The 21801-nt window shown below is 36.4% G+C and overlaps 1 protein-coding gene across 1 annotated transcript in view; it reads right to left on the bottom strand.

Moving 5' to 3' along the window:
• Epg5 (ectopic P-granules autophagy protein 5) overlaps positions 1 to 21801 on the bottom strand; it is a 58768-nt gene that overhangs the window by 15299 nt on the left and 21668 nt on the right. The window contains exons 26-47 of the mRNA XM_080162618.1: positions 21515 to 21626; positions 20925 to 20990; positions 20365 to 20454; positions 19546 to 19558; positions 17817 to 17963; positions 17205 to 17441; positions 15611 to 15686; positions 15135 to 15204; positions 14849 to 14997; positions 14049 to 14146; positions 13239 to 13411; positions 12663 to 12782; positions 11499 to 11602; positions 11181 to 11253; positions 10681 to 10780; positions 10339 to 10512; positions 5367 to 5458; positions 4998 to 5154; positions 4493 to 4650; positions 3821 to 4056; positions 1440 to 1583; positions 509 to 719 (exon numbers count right to left, since the gene is read on the bottom strand). Coding sequence (XP_080018744.1) covers positions 509 to 719; positions 1440 to 1583; positions 3821 to 4056; positions 4493 to 4650; positions 4998 to 5154; positions 5367 to 5458; positions 10339 to 10512; positions 10681 to 10780; positions 11181 to 11253; positions 11499 to 11602; positions 12663 to 12782; positions 13239 to 13411; positions 14049 to 14146; positions 14849 to 14997; positions 15135 to 15204; positions 15611 to 15686; positions 17205 to 17441; positions 17817 to 17963; positions 19546 to 19558; positions 20365 to 20454; positions 20925 to 20990; positions 21515 to 21626 — 2800 coding nt within the window. The remainder of the gene's footprint in view (positions 1 to 508; positions 720 to 1439; positions 1584 to 3820; positions 4057 to 4492; positions 4651 to 4997; positions 5155 to 5366; positions 5459 to 10338; positions 10513 to 10680; positions 10781 to 11180; positions 11254 to 11498; positions 11603 to 12662; positions 12783 to 13238; positions 13412 to 14048; positions 14147 to 14848; positions 14998 to 15134; positions 15205 to 15610; positions 15687 to 17204; positions 17442 to 17816; positions 17964 to 19545; positions 19559 to 20364; positions 20455 to 20924; positions 20991 to 21514; positions 21627 to 21801) is intronic.

Here is a 21801-nt window from a genome sequence, read left to right as displayed (position 1 = left end):
CAGCTGATCTTAACATAGATTGAACAGAAAAAAAATACGTGCCACTTTAGACCTCTAGTGGCGTAGCCGCTAGTATATCATAGAGAAAGAAATAAATTTATTATTGTAAGATTTTAAACACTTCATCTCTAGTTAAGTTAAGACTCTAGGGGGCTAGTTGTCGCTTCGGGTACTAGACATCTTAACACGCACCTTGGTCATCTCTAGTTATGCCTTTATTCCCATTTTCCAGGAAGGAAGGGGCTGTTTATTACACTAATCCTTAAAGTTTTTAATAACAATTTCTTATTCGTTGGCTTATCAACTTTGAGGACTTCAAATGAATTTTGATTGGTTGATTCATTAAGTTGAATGTTCAAAACGGTTCAACAAATAATTGTAATCTATAGAAAAGGGATTTTTGTATAGCATATTCTGGAATGTACAATGTACATCATTTTATTGACCATTGTCTTATCCCTTTAGATCCCTGAGATAATTAAACGTTACTTCTCCGATTTTCACTTACCTTAGATAAAATAGTTACCACAGTTAACAAATCATAATCCTGGGCAGTCTGAGCATAATTAAGTATATGTTCTTTAACATCAGCAGGATCAGTGTCAGCTGTTATAACAAGCTTTGTCAGGGTGGCCGTGTTTGTTACAGAGTTCAGGGTGGCCGTGTTGGTTACAGAGTTCAGCAGGTCATACAACACGTCAGGGTCCATCATGTTACAACTAAAGCAAAAATATTCTGGAAAAACATCCAGGCAGGCAAGGTAAAGAACAGAATTTTTTTTATTACCATTAGTTTTCAGAAATGAATTAGAATTTAAAGGGGGGGGGGGGGGGGGGGGAGCGGATGTAACACTTTATGAAACCAAACTAAAAGGTAAAAGAACTCAACCAAAAATAGGTGTTACAGCACTGAAATTTGGCATGATAATTGCTTTAAAGAGGTACAATTAGGAACTATGAAGAAACGGCGACAGAACCACCACTCTCGCCAAAAACTGCTGTTTTCTACCGATTTTTTTTGCATTTACTCGTCAAATTGGAATATTTTTAATCATTTGAGACAAACTTATTTATGAAATATTAAATTGAAATATTACAAATGTCAAGGGAAAATATAAGGAATTTTTTTTATGAAAAATAAATAAGTTTGTCTCTGATGATTACAAATAAATTTCAAAATAATTACTGAAAATGCATCAAATACTTTACTTAAATCAGAATTACTTATATTCCTGAAAGAAATGAATAAAAATTATTAAATTATTAAATAATCCAAAGATCAATATTTTAGTTCAAATGCAAGATAAGCGCCTATATTTATATCGTATTGAATACTTACTTTTTGTTTCAACTTAATTATTAAATATTTGTTATAGAAAATATCCAATTTGATAGTCAAATTGATCACAATCATCTAAACATCGTAAATATAAAAATTACCTGCAAAGATTTAATATTTTTGTGAGGATTTCTAAGTAATGTTGTGGGAAGCTGTGTTCCAGAATTTTTATCAAATGTTTTCTGTGCAATCCATGGATCATTTGTCTCTGCTCACTTGGGACTACTCCAGTTATTTCTAGGTTTCTAAACATAGATATAATACTTGGTACTACTCCTGTTATTTCTAGGTTTCTAAATATAGATAAATAATAATGTAGAGATATAATACTTGGTACTACTCCTGTTATTTCTAGGTTTCTAAACATAGATAAATAATAATATACTTATAATACTTGGTACTACTCCAGTTATTTCTAGGTTTCTAAACATAGATAAATAATAATATAGATATAATACTTGGTACTACTCCTGTTATTTCTAGGTTTCTAAACATAGATAAATAATAATATAGATATATTACTTGGTACTACTCCAGTTATTTCTAGGTTTCTAAACATAGATAAATAATAATATAGATATAATACTTGGTACTACTCCTGTTATTTCTAGGTTTCTAAACATAGATAAATAATAATATAGATATAATACTTGGTACTATTCCAGTTATTTCTAAGTTTCTAAACATAGATAAATAATAATATATAGATATAATACTTGGTACTACTCCTGTTATTTCTAGGTTTCTAAACATAGATAAATAATGAAATAGATATAATACTTGGTACTACTTCTGTTATTTCTAGGTTTCTAAACATAGATAAATAATAATATATAGATATAATACTTGGTACTACTCCTGTTATTTCTAGGTTTCTAAATATAGATAAATAAAAATATAGATATAATACTTGGTAGGTACTACTCATGTTATTTCTAGGTTTCTTAATATAGTAGATAAATAATAATATAGATATAATACTTGGTACTACTCCTGTTATTTCTAGGTTTCTAAACATAGATAAATAATAATACAAATATAATACTTGGTACTACTCCTGTTATTTCTAGGTTTCTAAACATAGATAAATAATAATATAGATATAATACTTGGTACAACTCCTGTTATTTCTAGGTTTCTAAACATAGATAAATAATAATATAGATATAATACTTGGTACTACTCCAGTTATTTCTAGGTTTCTAAACATAGATAAATAATAATATAGATATAATACTTGGTACTACTCCTGTTATTTCTAGGTTTCTAAACATAGCTAAATAATAATATAGATATATTACTTGGTACTACTTCTATTATTTCTAGGTTTCTAAACATAGATAAATAATAATATAGATATAATACTTGGTACTACTCCTGTTATTTCTAGGTTTCTAAACATAGATAAATAATAATATATAGATATAATACTTGGTACTACTCCAGTTATTTCTAGGTTTCTAAATATAGATAAATAAAAATATAGATATAATACTTGGTAGGTACTACTCATGTTATTTCTAGGTTTCTTAATATAGTAGATAAATAACAATATAGATATAATACTTGGTACTACTCCTGTTATTTCTAGGTTTCTAAACATAGATAAATAATAATACAAATATAATACTTGGTACTACTCCTGTTATTTCTAGGTTTCTAAACATAGATAAATAATAATATAGATATAATACTTGGTACTACTCCAGTTATTTCTAGGTTTCTAAACATAGATAAATAATAATATAGATATAATACTTGGTACTATTCTAGTTATTTCTAGGTTTCTAAACATAGATAAATAATAATATAGAAATAAAAGGGGGGGGGGGGGGCGAAAGTGACACTTTTTGAAACCAAAACTAAAAGTCAAAGGAACTCAACTAAAAAAAGAGTTACAGGTCCGACATTTTGCATGGCAGTTGCTTTATAGGGGTACAATATGAAACTGTGAAGAAACGGCGGTGCAACCGCCTAAAACCGCCGAGAAAAGGCAAAAAAATTCGGCGGGAAACGGCGGTTTTCGGCGGTTGCGCCGCCGTTTCTTCACAGTTCCATATTGTACCCCTATAAAGCAACTGCCATGCAAAATCTCAGACCTGTAACTCTTTTTTTAGTTGAGTTCCTTTGTTGACTTTTAGTTTTGGTTACAAAAAGTGTCACTTTCGCCCCCCCCCCCTTTATAAATAATTTTATAAATCTTGATTGGTTGGATCAAACTAACAGTATCCAAACTTTAACCAATAATTTTAATCTTTAGACGAATTTATTTAATGTTCATCTATTTGTGATCCATTGTATTATCTCAATTATCCAGGCTAACAGATTTTGTACTAATCGTATGGTATCTATTTTAATATTCGTGGAAAATTGTCTGTAATACGATGCTTAACATGATTTTCTAGTATGACTGAGAACCGGTTCTAATCCAGCGGATATTAATCAGTTTCGAAACCATACTATACTATGTAAAGTATTGTACCTGAACAGCAATGAAATCATGGCGGCGATGTGCGCAGGCTCGGGAGGATTTGTCGTCTGGTGCAGCCACTCTGGTAAATCCATCTTGGACAGCAGGACAAAGCAGAGGAAACCATCTCCCAACGGGATGTCACAAATCATTTCATACAGCTGGGGAATTTCGTGCAGCTTTGGAGTAAAGTGGGGGGTTAGCATTGAGGAGAGGTAGGGGGATTCTGCTAAGATTTCTAGGATAACCTATACAAAAATACAGATTGTATAAATTATTACAGAAAGAATAAGTAAAATATAAAGGGTTGTTTATTTAATTTTAGATGAAATTATACTTTGAGATTTGTGTGAAGGTATACCTTTACATATATTCTAGGTATTTTTTTCAGCCAATTAAGTTAGTAGCTATTATTGACTTAAGATTAAAATTGTTTTTGTGTTCATTTATGAGTAAACGATTATGATTTTTTGACACCATCACACAAAGTACCCCGTTGAGCAATGATACTCCTCCCCCATATAGGTATATTTCAATATGTTTTCAAAATAAGGTGTGGGGGGTTTTCAGCGCTCAACAGGAAACACTCAGTTTAAAGTACCGATTAATTTTTAATTTCTCGGATGAGCTGTTTGTCAGATTTTAGGAAAAGACAAGAATATATCTAATAATCATAAGGGTTACCTTCGCCGAGCATTCTCCTTGTGAGACAACAATAGTGGCCAAATTCTCCAGGCACTCGGATATGAAATGTCTGAGTGGCGGAATATTCAACCAATTCTCGGTGGTTGACTTGGCCAGCACTGTGAACAGCTCGTTGGCAAGTGGTAAGTGGACGGAACCTGAATTTTGGGGTGTTCAATTTTTATCCAACAACTTATGCTTTGATATTTATGCTCATTTGTGCTTCTCTTAAAGTGTACATTGAGTACTGAACGTCCATGTAAAGTAAAGTGTATCCTAGATTTTAAGAAATTAGATATTGGGATTTTTATTACACTGCACTTGTCCCCTAATTCTAATAACGTATTATTATTATTATTATTTGTTGGCTCAACAACTTTGAGGACTTAGGTGAATTGTGATTGGTTTGTTTTATTAAGTTGAGTGTTTAAACGTTTCAACCAATTTAATTACGCTTTGCTAATATAATCAACTTGGTCAGAACTAAATTGTATGAACACCCCACCTATGACGCCTTTGCCGAGATCTTTCTCAAAATGTTTGAGTGTCTTTTGTATGACATGGTTGACAATGGCGGCTGACACGACGTACTTGGATTGGACCGGCGACATTAGGTTGTTCTCCACCTCAACTAACTTCTTTCTGTTGGATTCTATGCTGACCTACATAGTAATAGTTGTACAGAGTCTTTGTTTTCCAAGGGAGGAGGGTACCCAAAGTTTTATAAACTACGTAAACGTTTGCTCAAAAACTTTGGGTACTTTTATTGAATTTTAATAGGTTTGTTCAAGACTAGTTGCTTCAACCTTACCCTTAGTGGCCTACAGGGGTTAGTAACACATAAAATAACAAAAAAAATTCAATCATCACCAACCTTTATTCCTTCACACATTTTCGCTTCATCATAGGTTAAATTAACCAAGCCGGGGCCAGAACATGCCACCTTCTCTTTTCCTATGGTCATTCCTAAACAATTAGGTATTATATGTAAAAACTAGCGGCTTCGCTCCTAGCCTCTAGGGGCTTTGCCCCAAGAAGTTTGATCAACCCATTTTTTGGTATTTTAGATTTAAAAGAAAATTTAAAAAAAAAAATTTGGGGGGGAGGAGGATTTTTTTTTTGGGGGGGGGTAGTCGACCCCACTATTTTAATTTTTTTTGGGGGGGGGTATTTTTAATTTTTTTAGGGGGGTTGGGGGTGTCCCATCCCCCAAGAAAATAGTTATAAACCTTCCCGGGACCTATGAGAAGCTACCCTGTAAAGGAGAACCCGATCGGTTCAGCGGTTAGCGAGATCCTTCACTACAAACAAACAAACAGACAAACAGACACACAGACATCGTTCTACTTTGTATTATAGATGTGAAATATCTACTTTTCATATTATCTTTTTGGTACTTTGCATTTGGTCCGAGGGTGCAAGCTTTTCCGCAGTGGACCTATCCGGGGAGGAGGAGAAGAAGATGTACACCCCCGGGCAAACCTGCACCAAACCACCTGTTCTGACAGCCATGTCTCCCGTCCGGGTTTCCCCCACGGGGCTGGCCTAAAGGGCTTTTAAGTCAGCCCCTGTCAGCTCTGGAGGCCTTGGAGGCCTTTCAACTCCAACCCTCCATAACCACATCCAACATCACCCCCCCTCCTCCCCTCATCCTCTCTGGCGACATCCATCCAAATCCTGGTCCCAAATACCCTTGCTCTACCTGCTCCCGCAACATAACCCGCTCCTCAAGTGCCTTCCTCTGTAACTCCTGCCAACTTTGGGTTCATCCCAAATGTTCCCTCCTCTCATCCAAATCCGAATACAATTCTAACTGGTCCTGTCCACCCTGCATCTCTGCCTCCCCTACCCCCTTCTCACCCATTTCCCCCCAACAATCAACACCCCCACCTAAATCCCGTGGCCCCAAATTTCCATGCCCTATCTGTTCCTTAGGTGTTACAAAATCCACTGGCTCCTTCCAATGTAACTCCTGCCTCCAATGGGTCCACCCCAAATGTTCCCTCCTTCCATCCTCCACCCACTACTCCCCCTTCTGGATATGCCCCTCCTGTTCCCCCCAAAATTCCCCCCCTCCCTCACCCTCCACACCCAACTCCCCGTCTCCCCCGTCTCCCCCACCTTCCCCAACAGCACCTCCATCACCACCACACCCTCAATCACCCCCGCCCCCTCCTCCCCCCACCCCTGCCCCCCACAAACCTCCTGGTAAACCTTTCATCCTCCAATTCAACTGTAACGGTCTCCTTACCACCCAAGATGAACTCCACAACCTTATTTCAACCCTTAACATCCCAATTACCTGCCTCCAAGAAACTAAACTCTCCTGCAAATCCAATCCTAAACCCCTCCCTGGCTATAACTTCATCAGGAAGGATCGACAAGACCGACCTGGTGGAGGAATAGCCTTCCTCATTGCCGAAGACATCCCCTTCACACACCTTAACCTCAACCACCTCTCCAATGGCCCCCTTGAGGTTGATGGCATCCAAATTTCCCGCAATGGCTCCCCTCTACAAATCATCAACCTTTACCTCCCCCCACACTCCTCCTGCCCCCCACAATACACCCCTGACTTTAACCTCCTTTTTGAAAATCCAAATGACCTTATCCTAGTCGGTGACTTCAATGCCCACAACCCTGCCTGGAACTCCATTACCCTTGACCAATCTGCCATGAATCGTGGGGAGGCTCTGCTGGAAGCTCTCAATGAGAGCAGCCTTTGCCTCCTCAACGAGGATTCCCCTACCCGCCTTCCCCCCAATGGCCAACCTACCTCCCCTGACCTTTCCTTATGCTCTGCCCACCTTGCCCTTGATTTCTCCTGGCACACCCTTACCACCCTCCGTTCTGATCACCTTCCCATTCTCCTCTCCATTCCCGAAATCACCAGAACCCCCCGCCCTGTCAAAACCTTCCACAACTTCCATAAAGCAGACTGGGACACCTTTACCCTAGAAACTGAAACCCTTTTTGAAGACCTTCCTGACCCTTCCTCCTGCTCCCAAGGTGAAGCCACTTTCCGCCAAATCCTCCAAACTGCCTCCAAACACACTGTTCCTGCTGGCTTCATCAAAAATTCCAACCCTACCCTCCCTCAGTCTGCTAAACCCCTTATCCAGCAAAGAGACTCCTTAAGAGAAACCAACCCCCATGATCCTCAAATTCAAATCCTTAATGACCAAATCTCCTCAATAGTAAACCAACATTCCAACAAAAAATGGCAAGAAACCCTTTCCAAATCCGACCATAGAACAAATCCTTCCAAATTCTGGTCCCTCCTCAAGTCCCTTTCCGGCAAAAACAACTCCCCTCCCTCCAACCAACCCATTTCCTTCAACAACAACAAAGTCCACACCTCCCACCTCCACATTGCCGAATCCTTCACCAGTCAATTCACCTCTGTCTCCCGTCATACTTCCAACCCTTTCTCCAGAAAAATTATCCGTAAAATCCGCCGCCGCAACCACCTCAACAGAAACTTCCAACCTTTTACCCCTGCCCTTGTCCTTGAAGCAATTAAAAATTCCTCCAATTCCTCTGCACTTGGCCCCGACAACCTTAACATCCTTCACCTTAAACACCTTGGTCCAAATGGCATCTCCTACCTCACTAAACTTTTCAACCTCTCCATCTCCGCTGCCAACATCCCTGCCATTTGGAAACTATCCAAAATCATTGCCCTCCTCAAACCTGGTAAACCCCCTGACCTTTCCACCTCCTACCGCCCAATCTCCCTCCTCTGTCCTGCAGCAAAAGTCCTTGAACGCCTACTCCTCCCCTACCTTAAACAATCCCTCTCCACCCACCCCTCACAACACGGCTTTAAACCCCTCCACTCCACCACCTCCTCCCTCCTCAACCTTTCCACCACCATTGCCAATGGCTTCAATCAAAACCTCCCCCCCAGCCGCACAACTGTTGCCTCCATCGACCTTTCCAAAGCATTTGACTGCATTCCCATCCACCTCCTTCTCCAAAAAATCTCCTCCTCCAACCTTCATCCCAACATCATTAGATGGCTATCCTGCTACTTGCGTGGCAGGATGGCTTTCTGTTCCTATCAAAACACCAATGCCTCTCCTAAAATTGTCCACACTGGCGTCCCCCAAGGCTCTGTTATCTCCCCAGTCCTCTTCAACTTCTACATAGCAGATGCCCCCCACATTCCCCCTGCCCACACCTCCTCCTATGCCGATGACCTTAACTCCTTCCACTCCTCCCCTAACATCCCCCAGTCAGTTGAATCCATCAACTCCCACCTCTCCTCAATCGCTGACTGGGCCTCCACCAACGGCCTCTCCATAGCTCCCAACAAATCCACTGTCACCCTCTTCACTTCTGACCGCAAGCACCAATCCAACCTCCATCCTCAAGTTCAAATCAACGGCTCCACCCTTCCCCTTGAGAAAACCCCTAAAATCCTTGGAGTTACCTTTGACACCTTTTTCAATTTCAGTTCCCATGTCTCCACCATTTCCTCAAAAATTTCCTCCCGCCTTAGAATCCTCAAATGTCTGGCTGGCACCAAATGGGGCCACCAGAAGGAGACTCTCCTCACCACCTACAACACCCTCCTCCGCCCCATCACCACCTATGCCTGTCCTGTTTGGTTCCCTAACACCTCCAAAAACAACATTGACAAACTCCAAGTCCTCCAAAACCAAGCCCTCCGCATCTGTACTGGTTCCACTAAAAAATCTCCCATCAGCCACCTCCACCAAGAAACCAAAATCCTACCAGTACGGAACCACCTTTCCCTTCTTTGTTCCCAATACCTGGCCTCCTCCCTCCGCCCCTCCCACCCATCCTTTCACAACGTCACAACCCCCCCTGGCCCTAGATCCAAAAAATCCACCCTTCAATCCATGTTCCTTCCTACTCTCCAACCTTTTCTTTCCCCCGACAACACCCTCCTTCCCACAAACTACAAATCCACAATCTCCAGACTCCACACCTCAGCTGTCACCCAAGCCATAAATTCTTACCCCCCTAATCCTGTCCTTAATCAAGCTCCCCCTGACATCAACCCCTCCGAAATCCAACTCCCCAGGCACTACAGAACCATCCTCTCCCAATTAAGATCCAACTATTGTCCTAAACTCCAAAGCTACCTCCATTCCATCAACGCTTCTCTTACCCCCAACTGCCCATCCTGTCCTGTTAATCCTACCCCAGAAACAGTCCAGCACCTCTTTTCATGCCCAAATAATCCTACAAATCTTACTCCTATGGACCTCTGGCAAAATCCCACCCATGTAGCTGCCTTCCTCTCCTCCCATCCAAGTTTCACCAGCCTTCCTCCCCTCCAACGCCCCCCTCCAGAGCCCCCACCATAAGCCCACGCCCCCCCCCCCTCACCCCACTGATGACTACCCGGACCGGAAACTGACTATGAGCAGCCAAAACAACAACAACATTGCAAGAAGTAATTTTCTGTCTTTAGAATTTTCAGAGAAGCTTTCTATCTATCTATCTTAATATATAAATACTAGACGCCACTAGAGGTACTGGAGTGTTTTTTTTTTAAAATAAATAATTTCTTTGAGGGTGGGTGGGGTGGGGGGAAGTCAATATTATTTTCTAAAACTATGAGAAGATTTAGTGTAGAGGAGAACCATATTGTTCAGAATTTAGCGGGAGCCTTCGCTTCAAACACACAGACATGCATCTTGTTACATTTTACATAAGGATACCTCTGTTTATCTTTCTGTATATCTAAGTATCTTTCTGTCTATCTATCTTTTAATTTATCTTTATATCTATCTTTCGTCTACCTGTCTATCTCACTATCTATGAATCTTTCTATTCATCTATATATCTATCCTACTATCTATCTATCTAACCTGGACAGGGGACATTAACAAAGGTAGAAACTTCTTCCTCTTTCCACAGACACGGAACTAGCTCTAGGTAGCTACAGTTCAGAGATCCATACGCACCAATGTTATTAGATTGGGCCTCAGAAAAGTCATTAAGACTTTGCAGGGGCCCCAACAACAATTGGCGTAGGGTTTCCTGATAGGTCGTTGATGTTTTCATGTGTTTAGTTTGTGTTATTATATTTCCTGCAGAGATGCAAAACAACCAAAGGATAACAAGGAGTTTTTTTTTACATACAACATGAGATACTTTGTGTGAATGAATAGCCTTTATTTTCCCTATTAAAACACTTAAAAACAATTCCTTATTATCAATGTTCGCATGCACAGGTATTGGACGGCTAAACCTTCGTAACGGCGGCTTTGGCAGCCGTGTCTCAAATGATTTTAGTCGCTGAATAATCCTATGAATCATGTCCAAATTAAAGGAGATAAAAAATTAAAAAACGGATAAAACTTTAAGAATTAAAAAAAATATATTACCTAATAGTTACTTAAACCTAGTACCTACCTAATAAAAATAATTTTGAAAAGGGAAATAGTTTACAATTGTTCAATTCTTTTTTCTCAGTATAGCTACGAAACCGATTGATATCCGCTGGATTAGAACCGGTTCTCAGCCATACGGTTCTTAGCCCGGGCCTTTGGCCGCTCGGGGCAAACAAAACTGGTTTTAAACTTAAACAGTCTATAATACGATGCGATAAAGAACTTTTAAAACTTTGTTTGGAAGTTTCGACACTTGTTTCAAATAAGATTTTAATTTTTTTTGTAGCGCAGCAACTCCATTTAATAAGGACATCCCTGGCTTCAGCATTTTGTTCTGTTATCAATGATATGTCAGAATAGGATTTCTCTGTAGTGTTGGATGGTCTTATTCTGTTTTATAACAATCATTTGACAAATCATATTTCTATAAAACCCCGTCATTTTAAAGATATCAATAATTTAACTACATCTTACCTGTAAATTAGACGTGTATTCAGATGAAGAATTTGCCGTATATCCGGTATCCGGATAGTTTCAATATCTGGTATCCGGCCGGATATTCAAAATTGCCGAGTATCCGGCCAAAGCAGATATCTGGCCCAACCCTATTATAAGGATAATTTGTCAAGTCCTGCCTGTGCATTGATTTGCTCCATTCTAGTGAAGATTCCTCAACCAAGCTGGGAACTTTTCTATCATCAAAATATTCCATCCATATACCCGTCTCTCCACTTATCACCTTAAATACAAATAATGAATATGGATAGCAAGGGATAAGAAAATGGACGATAAATGTCTTGTACATCCAAAATGATGATACACAAAATTGGCCCTTCTATAGAGTAGACTACAATTAGTGGTTGAAACGTTTGGACTCTCAACTTAATGAGCAACCAATCCGAATTTAATAAACGTGTCCAAAATTGTTAAGCAAACGATATCATAAAACATTGGGGAATAGTGTAATAAACAGCCCAACGTCCCCTCCCTCCCTCCTGGTATTTCCCCCAATGAAAAAGTTTTCATTAAAGTTAACAGAAGAATTTTATCCTCCTTAGAAATTTGGAAAACCAAATTATCTGACTCCAACTAGGACAGTCAAGGAGTGAATATTAATTTAAACTAATCTTAAGTTTAATAGATCAAAAAATAATTGTTTTCTTTAAATTAAACTACAACCCAACATTCCATTGCACTACATTAGTACACAAACTAAAAATTCTTACTACAATATTTGAAAAGAAGTTTTTTTTAATTCCTACTAAACATAATATATTTAAATAGAAAAAATGAAATGAGGCCCCTAGCGGCTAAATTTTAAATTACATATCATACAAGTTATATATGTAGCTCTCATGAGATAGCGGGTCAAGTCAAAATGTGCTTGATAGCCCTAGTGGCTATACATATGTGTCTCAACCTACTCCATGACTACTTAGGTCCAAACCCTAAGAAACTATGGCTAATCAATCAATCAATGTACCAGCGGCTACGCAGCTAGAGGCCTCTAGTGGCACTTGAGAAGGGAGGAGTAGAATTCTATTACACAATTTTTTTATTTTAGATCTAAAAATAAAGTCACCTCCCCCCCTCCAGGCTTTAAATTTTTTTTCTAGGGGGCGATTTCTCTTGGGAGGGTGGTGGTACATTCCCCTAAAATAGTAATAAACCTTCACAGGAACTGTGAGAAACTACCCTGTAAAGAGAATCATAGCGGATCAGCGGTTAGCAAGATCTTTCGGTACAAAGAGACAGAAAGACATCCTGTTACTTTATTACAAGGATAATAAAAATTTTACCTTGACCAATAAAGAAGGCTCATACGAAGGTTTCAGAACAGGAATATAAACACCAGCATCCAATAGTTTCTCATCAGTCAACCACAGGTAGTAAGCTTTAAACAGCTGCGACAGCTTAGCCTTAGAAAAAAGGGTTGCCAAATATTTAAAAAGTTTTTAATACCTACGCATTTTTAGTAACGATGCTACTCTATAATTCTCTTTGTCTGTCCGTCAATCCGTAACGCTATGAGGGAAGTTTATTTTGATATTTTTAAAATTTTCCCCTATATCTTTGGTTTTTAGTTTAAATTTTTTAGTTAAAGACATCGAAAACAACCATGACAATCAGACTGCCTTTTAACAGGTTTTTTTTGGCTATTCTATATTTACATATTTTTCCACATCTTTGGTGTTTATGGTACGATTTTCAAATTTTTGTAGTTAAGGATATTAGAATTAATTTCCCATCGTTTTAAGAAAACATCCAAATAATTATTACTATTTTTCTGTGCATCCAGTATGTAATTTACTTTAACCGTCGGTCTGTCAGACATCATACAAAATAAAATTACTATAATTGGCTGGCAACCCTACCTTGAGCTCCGCCGATAGCGCCACATTAGAATCAGCTGATTCGGCAGTAGAAAAGGCGCCAAAACTATCTTCCTTGGCCTTCAAATTTGTTTTGATCTTGTTGAGGAACATGGAATTGAGCATGCCATCAAAGAACTTGGAACCAACACTTGCTATGTCCTGTCCGTCTGGGCCTAAAAAACTGTGTTTTTAACATTTGATATAAAATAATCTTTTCATTTATTTAGATAGAGTAAGAATAAAGTAAATTAGTAACGTAGAGAAAACGTGATAATCGAATTAAAACAACATAAATAGATAAAAATATCTGGGAATGGTCTCTTTTGTGGCAACGCACCTTAAGGAGCAATTCGTCGTATTTTTAAAATGGCTTTCGATAGGTTATTTTAGGTTAGGTTATATTGGGTTAGGTGATTGCCCCACGGGGTTAGGCAATTAGCCCTGCAGGGTTAGAGCCCCCCGCAGGGGCTAGAAGAAGCGTTGCCACGAAAGGGACTATACCCAAATATCTTTTATTAGGTGGCATGGTTGAAGCTAAGAAATCAAATGGTTTCAGATGTTATATGGCTGTACTGGCGGCTGCGACCCTAGCATATGGGATCTCTATTTACTAAGTTGCAGAGTGGGGCTTAAAAAATAGCCTAAATTCATCCAAAGACTTAAATCTGAAAACAAAATAGCATAAAACCATCAAAGGACCTATGAGAAGCTCTTATAAAATAGAGAACCCATTAAGTTCAATAATCACTAAGATCTTAAGCTTCAGACAAAAAACAAAAACCAATTGTAATCCACAGTAATCAAATTCACCTGAAGTAGGTCTGGAGAAGAAGAGAATGAAAAACTTTTGCCAGAACAGAAAGGATAATGGGTGGTGAACTGGCGTATCCATGGCTTGCTGCACCCATCTAAACAAATAATGTCCTGATATTTATCAAGACGAAGAATTGCTTAATTTAACCCACTTACCATTAAATTTTTCATCTATTTTCGGCTAAAAGTTTCGGCGGAAGGTCAATATTATTACAATTTGTGGTTGAAACGTTTAGATACTCAACTTAATGATTCAACCAATCTAAATTCAATAAAAGTCCCCAAATTGATTAAGTCGACGAATAAGAAAACGAAATTATAAAACTTTGGGGACTAGTGTAATAAACAGCCCAATATCCAATCCATCCCTGAACATATGACCTATACAATGTCGGGTATCATATACATCGGCCAACAAAAATGGCAGGACGTATATCAATGATAATTCAGCTGATTTGTGTCAATATGACTTTAAGTTAAAATGGGTGTATTACAGCGAACTGATCCAACTTCCTGCTTTAAAATAGAGCTTAGTATGTAATGAGCTATAATTGAGTCTTACCATAGTAGTCAATGTTAAGCTTGTCTTAGGTCCTGGGGGAAGGTTATAACTATCTTGGGGGTGGGTGGGTACTACCACCCCAAGAGAAATCGCCTCTAGAAAAAAATCCCCAACAATCTCTTTTAATTTTTTCTTTTAAAATGAAAAAATTTAAAATGGTGGGTGATCCGACATCACCCCCTCCAAAAAAAAAAAAAAATGGGCTCGCCTAAAATTTTTAAACTTTATTTTATACCTGTAAATAATGAGCTGACTTGTAGATGGAGGATTCAAAAGAATTCTCTTTTCCGCCGCCACCAATGCCTCTTCAACACTTTTTCTATCAACTAACTCGTTGATCATAGCTTTCCAGAAACCAGTCTTCTGCATAAAGTTATCCTCTGCCTAGAAAATTATGCAAAAAAGTCCAAACAATTAGTGTTCTAACTTAAAAACCAATAATTTTAATATACAGAAAGGATATTTATTTTATCATTGGGTATGTACATCAATTAATTGTCCATTGTCTTATACCTATTTACCTGTAGAATGAAGAAAGCTAGCCATGGAAACTGACTGCAGGATCCAGCGGCCAAAGTCAACACATATCCTATTTGGATCAACAATTTCAGTTATTTTGTAGTTGGCTTTTAAGTTTCTTTTATATCATATGATTTGGATCATGGAAAAAAACTAGGGTTTCGGTATATTTTCACAGTAGCTTTTCTCCTACTTTTACCCCCTGCGGGTGCTCTAACCCTGCGTGGCATTCATTAATATAACCTATCAAAAGCTACTGTTAAAATACTACGAAACCCACTACTTCGTTTTCTTTCCTTGATCATATTTTTTTACTCAATAAACAAGAGAAAAAAAAAAGAATTTTAAGACAATTTTTACCCAAAATCATTTTATTTTACTGTACTTTTTAATATCTCTTTTAGCAAGCATCTAAATAAAGCCTCTAAAATTTATTAACAAGATGTACAAATGTTGATATTACAAATTGTCCTTTCCTGTTTGGCCGCCAAGTTTTGGAATATAGCTTAGGAAACCACTTGTGACTGCTCCGGTTTCTTTCTTATTGTTATCTGCATATCATGTTCATATGTTTTCATTATTGATTGAGTAAGGGGGGGGGGGAAGTTCTGACACTTTGGCGTAAACAGTGATTATAGGCTTTGTCTTTGGACAGAGGATAGGTTATTAGGGATAAAATCATTCTTAAATGATGAATTTCCCCTAGATTTAAGATTTTTTGGATAGGCCTCCAGGTTCCGGAGCTCCAGGCCTCCTTATAAAACAAAATATACTTCTTTTTGATTGTTATTTACATATTTGAAGAAAAAACATACATATTTTGTTTCATAAGCTGACATCTAACTCTTTAAACAAAAAATTTTCTTCATTTTTACCTGTAGAGACAACCTGGAGGCCTGGAACTCCGGAACCTGGAGGCCAATCCAAAAAATCTTAAATCTGGGGGAAATTCGTCATATAAGAATGATTTTATCCCTAATAACCTAATAACCAAAGACAAAGCCTATAATCACTGTTTACGCAAAAGTGTCAGAACCCCCCCCCCCCCTTCATTAAAGTAAAACATTTGGGGGGTAAAGGGGTTAAATAACATATGTCCCCACTCCGTGGACCCTGTGCCGACTTTCCATCGGGTCGTTGAATATGAACCAATAGCGTCGGATTCACAGCTAAGTCGTTACAAAAGAGAAGAAAGAAATTTGCTAGAAGACGAAAAAAGTCCCCGGTAGTTATGTGGATTATATATCTGTACTTAATTGTTCATTAGTAATACCATTTCAGGGCAAAAAATATAATATCTTTTTCAATTGACATACCCGAAATAAATTTTGATCTTTGGTCTACAACCCTATAACTATATTTCTCATTTGGAGAGGAGCAAGGGTGTGTTCTGACCCCTTACTACTTTTTTATGTGGACTTAAAAAAAGTAAATTATCCTAATTTGTGTGGTTTTGACTTTATCAAAATATTTAATATCTTTGCTTTTCTTAAGTGACTCAATTTTCAATTTTAAATGAGTTACAGGATAATAAATTCAGCCCTATTTCTTTAAACAAACTTCCTATAAATTCTACTATTCTTTACCTCCATTATTTATTTTACCCCAATTTTACTTAGTAAAATGTCAATTTTTTACCAATATCAAATTAATAGGCTTAGCCCTTAAAGACTATTAAAAATTATAGAAATAAAACTCTTAGGTACATTTGAGATAATATTATTTTCTGCTAAAAAATTAAATGTTTTTAAAAAATATTATTAACAGAAGACTTAAACATTTTAAATCATGGACAGGGGAATATTTTCAAGTATAGTTTTATCTAATACTGAAGTAGTTTTAATATTTTATCGTAAGATGGATCTTTAAATCATTTAGTGCTGCCTACTGCCACTGCCAATAAAACATTGCAGTGGTGTTTCCCGGCTCGCCACACTGCCATTTTGAATTAAAGATCGCTATTGGGTGAGCTGCTTTCAAAATCTTATAACTAGAGGCATCACCAGTTCCATTCTTCCTATGATTTAAAAGATCCAGCTGACGTTTCAAATTTTAACATAGTAACAATCCTGTATGAATCTTCTCAAAAAACTCCAACACCAGAAAGTAGCTCGTCGAATGATTGAACGCGTTTGAGCATACAATATCCAGCAGATACAAAATGCTAGGATTCGAACTCCAGTTCGGATCACGTGTCAACAGCTTTAGCAGAAGGTTGATGACATCTTTCCTTGAATATTGGCCCACATTGTCAAAGTTTGATATTAGTTTGTTCATCATGTGGCCCATGTGTTTGGTTACCATTCCTGCACGTTTGTGTTCAAAAAATAAATTATTTGAATTTTCAAACAAGAGGCGTGTTAAAGGGGGGAGGGGTATTTCCCACACCCCCATTGCCAAGTGACTCCATCCCCCCAGATAACTTCCCCCCCACCCCTAATGCAGCCAATGGGAGGGTGTCAAGTAAAAAATTTGAAATTAAGGGGGTCGTATAAAAATTTACCAATCTATTTTTTTACATTTTTCTGGCTTTTCCCTCATAACTAAGCCTGAATTAGAAATTTAAGATTTTATATGGTACCAAAATTTTAAATTTCGTATCAAAATAAGTGTTACATTTAAAAACACACTTATTATATGATCATGACGCTGTGCGATAGAAATTTCATTTTTCAACACTCCTGGAAAAGAGCCAGTCAGCATAGATTTAGCCAATGATATGTATGAATTATCTGCACTGGTGAGCTTGATCAGAATGTATAACAACTTGTCATTGTCGAGTGAGGTTAGATCCGACAACAGGACTGGCAGGATGTAAAACATCAGCTCCACTATATTTAATAATCCATTTTATTTCAATTGGAAACAGGATTAAATTACATGAAAACTGATGCCTTTTTTATTTGAAACAAGAGGCTACGGATATACGATAAGACTGTTGTAAAGGTTTTTTTTAATGCAACACTATCGTAATCAATGCGCAAATGGCACTTAGAATCCAAATTTAAGTTTTTGACAAACCACCAATGGTAGCATATAAACAACCTTCTAATTCCAGCCTACGTCAAATTCTTGTGAAATCCACACTCCCTGACAGGGAACACAGAATTCTGCCAGGACTCAAACCATGTAATATGAATATATGTAATATATGCCCATACATCGATGCAAAATCTACAACCACAAGTTCAAACGACAACAGTATAAAGATATCAATAAACTGCGAGGCCACCTGTCTTACAAAAAATATTGTGTATTGTATAACCTGCTCTTATTGCAAACAACAATATATTGGCGAAACTGGACGCACTCTAAGAACCAGAATTGGCGAACATTTAAGATACATAGCAAATAACAAAAACACGACAACAGGACAACATTTCCAACAACCAAATCACAACATGAAAGTTACAATTTTACATGTTCTGAAATATGTAGGAGAAACAGAAAGAAAAATTAAGGAGGCAAGATGTATCAATCTATTCAACACAAAAACAATTGGCCTCAATAATAGATAATAGAATTAGTAAATGATTAGCTAATTAATTTTTTACACTTTTTGTTTGTACAGCAACATTTTTAAAAAAAACTTCTTTTAGTTTACATAATAAAACAATGAATGAAAATATGAACTAATTCATTTTTTTAAAAAGAAATTTTCCAACAATTTGCTCAATATTTTGTCAATATAACGGATATAGTAAATAATAGCTAATGGCAAAATAATTTTTTTTATTTTTCAAGACCTAAAAAATTTTACTTAAATTTTATTATCATATTTATGTATATACCTAGTTATCTCTTTTTAAAAAAATATTTTTGGAAATATACCTAATAGATATAGTAAATGATAAATAACTCCAATATTAAAGAACCTTTTCCACAAAAACTTTATTAAAATGTTTTTTTGATTATCAATAATAATATATAAACAGTTTAACTCTTAAATACAAATCTTTTGTCAATATAATGGATATAGTAAATGATAGCTAATAGCAATTAAAAATTTTTTTTATTTTACAAGACCTAAACTTATAAGAAAAATTTTTATTATCATAATTATGTATTAACATTTACTTCTTTTAAAATCTTTGGAGTACTATAATAGATATAGTAAATGATAGCTTACTCCCATATATAAAAAAGTTTTTTCAAAATAACCTAAAATGTATAAAAGCTTGACTTCTAAATACTAATTTTATTCTACAGTATCTATGCAGCATAACCTAATTCTAAATACTTCATCTATAAAAGTAAGCTTTAATTTTGAATGATAATTTAATAAAAAAAGAAAATAGTTTTTTTCATATAAAAATGTTAAATATTAAAATTTATGTATATCAATGTATTTTAAACACCCCCCCCCCCCCTGCTGATATTGTCTCTTGCTAAAAAAAATCCCTTCCAGTTTACTTTTAACATCCAACTAAACTCAAGGTTGATCATATTATTTTCTTCTTTTTTTAGCAACATTTTCTGCCTTTATAGATCTACAAATTTCTTTATTTTTACCTATCTTTTAATATGTAAATTAAATTAATATGATTTATGTCATTTAGACTGATGAGGGTGCAATGTCCACCGAAATATATTTCAATAAATAGCTGGGAAGTATCAAAGACTTTTTCACTTAGTGAATTTATCATTCGCTATGAAACTTGGCATGTGTAATCCTTGGAAGGTATATTTTCCCTAAATTAAACAAGAAATTGAAAAAGTAACGGCTAACGGCTCAGCCGAAATTCGAATTCTAAGGGCCATTTGCGCATTGATTACGAGATGGATGCATTACCCCACCCCCCTCTCTAACTAAGTTCGGTTATATTTTAAATCTGAGAGAATCTTTCTTCTAGCCCTGCTGCTAAAGTTACAAGCGGCGGAAAGACAAACTTTTTAGGGACTATCGTTTAAGATGTCACAAGGGCCATACAAATGACGAGAAAAAATAGAAATTTTGTTTGTTTCCATTATTTTAAAAAAGGCATAAAAATGGTGTAATCTGGCCAATTATTTACTGCTTTGTAATTAAATTAGTGGCTCTATGCCTTTAACATCTAAGGGCATTGTAATTAAAGGGGAAAGGAATAAGCAGAAATATAGCCTAAAACCAATATTCGGGTTTATTATAAATGAGCTAAAGATAGGTCAGTGAGATATTATTAGACAGACAAAAAACCTTACTACTTTATATAATAAGACGCAATATACAAAAATGGCATTTAAAAAATGGACTATTCCTGTATGAATATAATCTCCAGAATCTAGAATATTTTTAACAAAGTCCAGTCCTCGCTCCAGTATTTCTGGCAAAGAATGGCCAACCTATTTAATTTCACAGTGAATACATATTTCCAGTTTTAGATGTAAAAGTTATTTATTTATCGCATGGTGGTATCATAGATAGACAGCTTTTTCACGAATATTAAAATTAACAATTTTGGTTTAAATTTTATGATTTTTATTGTAACATTCGTGGAAAATTCTGTCCGTAATACGATGCTATACAAGATTTTTAAATATGGCTGATAACCGGTTCTAACCCGACGGATATTAATCGGTTTCCAAGCCATACAATTGTGATTAAAAAATGAAATAAAATCCAATAGGTATATCACAATAATCATAATTAAAACGATAATGTACATATTACTATATTAAAAAATATTACTGGAATAAGCTTAAAGTTTTGACAGAATATTCCAGCATAATCAATATTACCAAAGTACAATAAATAACTATTGTTGAATTTCCTATTATCAAAACTTTTATATATAAACTAAAAAAAAATAAACCTGAGTAAGTAGCATAACTGTGTAGCAAGCACCTGGTTCTTTACTTATAGCTGCTGATACCAAATCCTATACAAAAATATATGTTTTAAATCATGATAATACGCACGCTCCTAGAGGCATTAAAGACATTTGAGGTTAATGGGAAGGGGACGACCGTTATAGTTATATAGCTGTAAAACTTCCCTTTACCTATTAGAAGCTTTAAAGGAGAACCATAACTGTCCAACGGTTTGCAAGATCTTATGGTACATATATAAAGTCAGTCATCCTATTTAATTACTTTTATATCAAGGTTTATTTTTATGGTTTCAGGTTTAAATCTTGGATGGCAAAAAAAGGTGAGGGGGCCCGAGAGGATATTCCAGGGGAAAAAAAGAGATTTGACCCATCAAAAGTTTCCATACCAAAGCCTAATATCAGAACTGAAAAAACAGAATATAAATGTAAAGTCTAAACAAAATTCTATGTAAATTCGTTGCAAAATTGCTTAAATACAGAATACAGTTTTGTCTAAATTAACAGAAAGAGCTAACCGTTACTGACGGATAGACCAATTATAGAAAAGCTTCGATTTTAAAAAGTATTTTCACCTCTAAATCTTGTGAGAGATCAAAGTCAAGAAGGAGCTTGAACATTTCTGGACGTTGTGACAACACTAGTTCACATTCCCTCGCTGTTCGGTCAAGCAGGTGAACTCTCAACCTTAACAACATTGTATTATGAAGGGCGTTTTTAGAGTTAGATCTTTTGTAGGGTTAGACCTTTTGTAAATTAGATCTTTTGTAACATTACACCTTTTGTAGGATTAGACCGTTCGAAAGGTTAGATCTTTTGTAAATTAGATCCTTTGTGGCAACGCCTTATTAAGCAAGCATCG

This window comes from Acartia tonsa, chromosome 5 (assembly GCF_053477335.1).
Source record: "Acartia tonsa isolate MP-2025a chromosome 5, ASM5347733v1, whole genome shotgun sequence".
Classification (NCBI taxonomy): domain Eukaryota; kingdom Metazoa; phylum Arthropoda; class Copepoda; order Calanoida; family Acartiidae; genus Acartia; species Acartia tonsa.
Note: the sequence above shows the minus strand (reverse complement) of the source record. Positions and strands in the feature narration are given on the sequence as shown.